Source organism: Bubalus kerabau, chromosome X, assembly GCF_029407905.1.
Source record: "Bubalus kerabau isolate K-KA32 ecotype Philippines breed swamp buffalo chromosome X, PCC_UOA_SB_1v2, whole genome shotgun sequence".
Taxonomy (NCBI): Eukaryota; Metazoa; Chordata; class Mammalia; order Artiodactyla; family Bovidae; genus Bubalus; species Bubalus kerabau.
This window is the reverse complement of record NC_073647.1, coordinates 63,755,899-63,761,871: the sequence shown is the minus strand read 5'-3', so window position 1 is coordinate 63,761,871 and position 5,973 is coordinate 63,755,899. Positions and strand designations below refer to the sequence as shown.

Below are 5,973 nucleotides of genomic sequence, written 5' to 3'. Positions count from 1 at the left end.
TATCTAGAAAATGTAAGTTCATAGAGGTAAACAGAAGAGTAGTAGTTACCAGAGCCTGGTTATCAGAGTAGTTATCAGAGCAGTGAGGGGGAAATGGAAAAGGACCGATTACTGGCATGGGGTTTCCTTTAGGAGTGATGATTTATTTAGGGACAACAGAGAGAAAGGCTGAGAAGCATTGTGAACGTACTAAATGCCTGTGACATTCACCACAATAGTGCAATCATATTTTTAAACATAAAAAGTGCTTATTGACTTAAGACTTCTGCAATTAGATTGGGAATTGACTTCAACAAATGCTGGGCTTCCTTTGGGGCTCAGCTGGTAAAGAATCCTCCTGCAATGTGGGAGACCTGGGTCTGATCCCTGGATTTGGAAGATCCACTGGAGAAGGGAATGGCCACCCACTCCAGTACTCTAGCCCGGAGAATTCCATGGACTGTGTAGTCCATAGGTTCGCAAAACAGTCGGACATGACATGACTGAGTGACTTTCACTTTCACTTTTCAGCAAATGCTGAAATGCATGCTTTAGGAAAACGCTTTGAACATAATACCGGGGAACAAAATAGAGGAATACTTGAAGATATCACTAAATTTTTAAAAGATGCCCCTATAGGCTTAAGGGAGCAACTGAAGAGAGCCAATAGATGTATTTGCCTCAAGAATTTTATGATTGTGGTGTTTCAGTGCTCCAGATCATAGCAGCCATTCCCCTAAAATATCCCCTAGTGGGCATAGGCACTGGGACATATGGCTCCTAAAGTTAAATTGAGTGTTTGTCACTTAGAAATGGGCTTGACAGCTTGGGACCCAATGGACTATCCCCCTTGAAATTATTGAGTATGAGCTAGGTAAAACAAAACAAGGCCGGTATAAGGGGTGAAATCTATAATGCATAAGCTCTATATAGGGCAAGGTTGATTTTCTTCACTGTGTCTCCTACTAAAGGCCATAACTTCCAAATACCATCACCTGGGGGATGGAGTGGGTAAACATTTAAATATATGAATTTGGGAGGGGGTGTCACTGTTTAGTGTAGAGCAGGTGATTAGCCCAGTCATGAAAAGAAGTCTCTCTTCATTTCTCGGAGCCTTGAAGTGAATTGGGGAGCCCTGATGAATCCCTTTTCAGCTCTTATGTTTAATCCTTCCACTCTCCAGTCTCCATTCTCGAGGCATCCATGTCAACTTCTATGTTCTTTTCTATGCAACTTTAGCAACATTAAAACATTCAAATTCTCCTTCTGTCTCTCACAGGAGGTTGAAACAGTTGCTCATATGTGATCTATACATTTATCTTTTTTATTTATATTTAAATGTATATAAAGAAAATAAATATATAATAATATAAATGTATAATATGATATGATATGATATGATATTATACTATTATATTATATTATATATGATAATATAAATATTATCAGAGAAGGCAATGGCACCCCACTCCAGTACTCTTGCTTGGAAAATCCCATGGATGGAGGCGCCTGTTAGGCTGCAATCCATGGGGTTGCTAAGAGTCGGACACAACTGCGTGACTTCACTTTCATTTTCACTTTCATGCATTGGAGAAGGAAATGGCAACCCACTCCAGTGTTCTTGCCTGGAGAATCCCAGGGACGGGGGAGCCTGGTGGGCTGCCATCTATGGGGTCGCACAGAGTTGGACACGACTGAAGTGATTTAGCATAGCATATATATTATTGATGTATAGTTGCCTTACAAAGTTCCAGGTGCACAGCAAGGTGATTAAATTATACATATACACATATATTATTTTTCAGTTTATTTTCCATTATAGGTATTTCAAGAGATTGACAAAGGGACTACACTTCCCAGTGCTATATAGTAAAACTTTGTTGGTTGTTGCACATCTTTTTTTAAAATTAGAAATCTAGCATTCTATTCATACTAAGTCAAACAAGTGGAATCAAAATGTCATAAATTTTTTAGTTAGGCAAACATTCATAAGTTTTCTAAAATATATATTATACGTACTAGTGAGTAGCTATTATTCACTTAATACCATTGTACCATGAGTGGTCAACACAAAAGTAGGCGAGTTCTATACCACCAAAGATACCATTTAATAGAAAAACCTGACACATATCAGAATTACCTTAGAATTTTTTGAAAATTGCCAAGGTATTGCTTTTATTCTCCAAAGCTACAGATATGTTGCTAATGACCAGCCATGCTGAAAATCAACTGGACCTTATGATGAACTTTTAGGCTTATCTAGTTTGTTTCATTTTTTTCTATTTCATATTCAGTACTCCCGTTTAATTCAGTTTATGTTTTCCAATTTCTCCACCTCTTACCTTTGATGTTCTTTCTCAAGGCTTTATGAACTTTTTAAAATAAGTGTATCTGTGATGACCTGAGCTGACACAAGGTGGCAACTGGGGACCACACCCAGCTTCCCATACCCCAGGGTGCCGCCTATAGGGACATTGCCATTTCGTTTTTGCAATGGTGCAATGTAAAGGACAGAGAAGGCAATGGCACCCCACTCCACTACTCTTGCCTGGAAAATCCCATGGAGGGATGAACCTGGTAGGCTGCAGTCCATGGGGTCGCTAGGAGTCGGACACGACTGAGCGACTTCACTCACATTTCACTTTCATGCATTGGAGGAGGAAATGATAACCCACTCCAGTACTCTTGCCTGGAGGAGTCCAGGGATGGGGGAGCCTGGTGGGGTGCCGTCTATGGGGTCGCACAGAGTCGGACACGACTGAAGGGACTTAGCAGCAACAGCTGCAGCAGCAATGTGAAGGAAGGGACTCCTGAGGGCTCACAGTATGACCTGGTGCAGGAAGGCTTCCGTGCAATCTGAAAGCCTTGATCACTCATTGGACGGTGGTCATGCCAATCCTTGCCTCCTGGCAAATGAGCTTAGAGCTGGCGCTGGAGGAAGTGGTCGCGGTTGACCCTTCCAGCTCCACCTACCGTCGCCAGCCCATCAGGGTCTTTCCCGCCTTGTCCGCCGCCAGCTCAGCTTCGGTCTTGCTGGGCCGGTCTGTGGGCCACCCCCTCACCATTCCTGTTGTGGGGCCCACACCAGCAAGTCGCAGACTCCTGTTCCCTGTGCAGCCGAAGTCTCTGCTGTCCCCACCCCCACCCCGCGGTCCCACTGCCAACAGCGTCTCCTCAGCGCAACACTCAGCCCGGCGGCCGCCATCTTCCCCACAGACCTCACTGCAGGACGATCACTGTCTGGCACGTCTCTCCTGCCATGTCTGCCACAGAGGAGAACGATTGGATCCCAGGTGGCCCGGATAGAGCTGGTGGTGGGGCGGGCCACGACCCCAGTCTCTTTGGGGTCCAAGCATCTGCTTGGGAGGGGACGGAAGGAGTCGAGGAGGCCACGGCTCTTCTGGCTTCCTTGGAGGTCTCCAGAGCCCTTCCCGGGGAGCAGGGTTCGCCACAGGCCGCAGTGGAAGCGGAATGTGGTAGACAGCCGTTACAGGAGGAGGAGATGGAGGAAGATGTAGAGATGCAGGAGGACAAGGAAGAGGGTGAGATTGATTTCGACTTGGAGGAGGAGGAGCACCTGTCTGGAGAGGGCGAGGAAGAGGAGGACGAGAAGGAGCAGGAGGGTGCGGCAGGTGTTACAGGCCTTGGGTTCTGCATGGAGACGTTTGGGCCCCTGTTCCGGAGTCACCTCGACTCCTTTCTACACAATTTCCAAAACAACAGACATGTCCTGTTCCGGCCTCCCACTGACCGCCTGATGGCCAGGGGCCTCTCCCAGCCACCCTCGGAGCCTGGAGAAGGTCCGGTGCCTCCTCAGGAGCAGGAAGACCTGGGAGAGGGAGGCAGAGACTTGCAGGGTGAGTACCCGGTGAAGGGCGCTCCACCCTGGGAGCTGCGGGATCCTGCGGAGGGGGTTGCTTCCTAGAAGACAGAGGAACCAGCAGTGGAGGCCGAGTTCTGGGCGAGGAAGCCCTGACTGCTGCCTCTGAGACTGGGAGGTTGAGGCCTGTGATCCCGGAGGGGCTGAGGCGGGCAAGTGGTGGCTGAGCCCTTGTGGGGCCATTGAGCTCAAAGGCAGGTAGGTCTCTAGCTGTCACGCAGTGGGTCAGAACTCTCAAAAACCTCCGGGCACAATTGACACAAGTGGAAGCCCAGTTCTGTAGACCTTCATGGTCTCGAGAAAAAGCATGCTGCCTTCTACCAACCTAGAGGCAAACAAGTGGCATCCCTCCCTTTTGGTCAACGGCTTTAACAAATGTGAATATTCTCGGTAGGAGGATCTGAGAAAATGATGACATAGCACAGGGGCACTTTTCAGCGACTGAGGAATCTGTGAGCGTCCCCATAGAATTTGTCTTTAAGTCAAAGGAGCATTTTTTTTCCATTGAAGTTCCTACAAACCCATACAAAATGGTATCAGTATCAAATGATTCAGATCCCTTCTCCAAAGGGGCCAGAAATAATCAGAGAGATCTGTGTGCCGATCTACTGGAGAGAGGGGGAAAATGTTTGTGAAAATTGTCAAGCAGCAGACATGATGGGAGGCTAGAAATGTATCCAGGTATTATTTGTTGTTTCTTTTATTAAACCTATTTCTCTTCTCTCAGGCCCAGACTCTGCTGCTGATTTTCAGTTGGGATATTTTCCCTGCCAACTTTTGACCCCAATGTCTGCATCACTTTGCCCCAATGATGAAGGTGAGGATCAGTATGAAAACACTGATGAAGAGGAAGAGGCTGGAAAGGAAAAACGTGAAGGACTCTGAATGGATGTGGTCTCAGCAAAAAGCAGCTCTGGATAATACAGGTATTATTGTATAGGCTTTCGTACGACATAACCATTCCTGACACATACCTGTTAAAAACAGCTTTATATTTTTTAATTTTTCTTCTGTAAAGTAAATAAGAAAATTGTTGAAATTTAATTTTGGAAAAACAGTTTATTGTTAATAATGAATTCTAGATAATGTAGGAGGCAGTGTGTTCTGAAATGTATTTCATTTATAGCCACAAGTCCTTTGTCCTGTAGCTTTAAGTCTACTACAGATGGGAAATTTACCAGACCTGGAAATGGAGACCAGTGCTTGTTTAGAGAATGGTCACCAGAAGCAGCAGCTACAGTGACTAGGCCATGCATTAGCTGGGTCATCATCACCTGGCCACAGAATTGTAGTCTCTTGTACTGGCAATGACTTTGAGAAAGCGATTCCTTACAAAGTAGTGAGATGTTAAGGGTTTCAAGAGAACTGCACTTCAGGATTAATTCACAAATATTAGTTCAATTTAGATTTTTTATTCAAAAGAAAAGGAAACTAGTCTCAGTAATATTATTGGTTGTCACTGAGTTGGTAATTAAATCTTTGTTTCGCTTTCCTCTATTCATTCATCTTTTAGTCTCTCTCACTCACTCTCTCACTCTTTCTTAGTTTTCATGCATGTGGATGTTTGATAAAGCCTCATCCTCATTTTACACATGTGGAAACTGAAGGTCTGGAAATATAAGGGATGGATGATTTGTGCAAGGGAACACCAGTTTTCAAGGTGGAATGACTTATTTAAATCACAGTGTGGCCTTTCAAGGAAACAGCAAGCATTTATAGTGGTGGGCAAGAGGGAGATAAGTTTTGCGTGAGCAATGAGGTGCACCCTGATCACCAAGGGTCTGAGTTACAAGAAGAAAACATTGAGAAAACAGATGTACATAGTGTTGACTCATATTTAGAAAGTTACTGCATGTTATTCAGGTACAATTGTTAACTGGCTCTTATTTCATCCTACAGTGGGAAGGCATAGAAAAAGCAGACAGCAAAAGAAAAGATGAATCTGTTCTTCATGGATATTCTTGTTTTCATTAGCCTGAAATACTAATTTTGTTGCAAAGTTTCAATGCCCCAAAGTGATACTAACTACTGACATCTGACTTTACTCTTACATTTTACAGATAATTTGTTAGTATTGTTCACATTGGAAATAAAAGCTTGTTTGAAACTAATAA

At 44.5% G+C, this 5,973-nt stretch overlaps 1 protein-coding gene across 1 annotated transcript; it reads left to right on the top strand.

The window, feature by feature from the left end:
• The first annotated feature begins 2,952 nt into the window (after positions 1-2,952).
• LOC129639071 (uncharacterized) lies at positions 2,953-5,973 on the top strand. Its single transcript, XM_055563937.1, has 3 exons — positions 2,953-3,836; positions 4,587-4,785; positions 5,759-5,973. The coding sequence occupies exons 1-2, from the start codon at positions 3,239-3,241 to the stop codon at positions 4,742-4,744; spliced, it is 756 nt and encodes a 251-aa protein (XP_055419912.1). The 5' UTR covers positions 2,953-3,238; the 3' UTR covers positions 4,745-4,785; positions 5,759-5,973.

Coding starts and splice junctions, on each gene's coding strand:
- LOC129639071 (XM_055563937.1), top strand. CDS start 3,239: ATGTCTGCCACAGAGGAGAACGATTGGATCCCAGGTGGCCCGGATAGA. Junction 3,837..4,586: donor GGGAGGCAGAGACTTGCAGG/GTGAGTACCCGG, acceptor CTCTTCTCTCAG/GCCCAGACTCTGCTGCTGAT.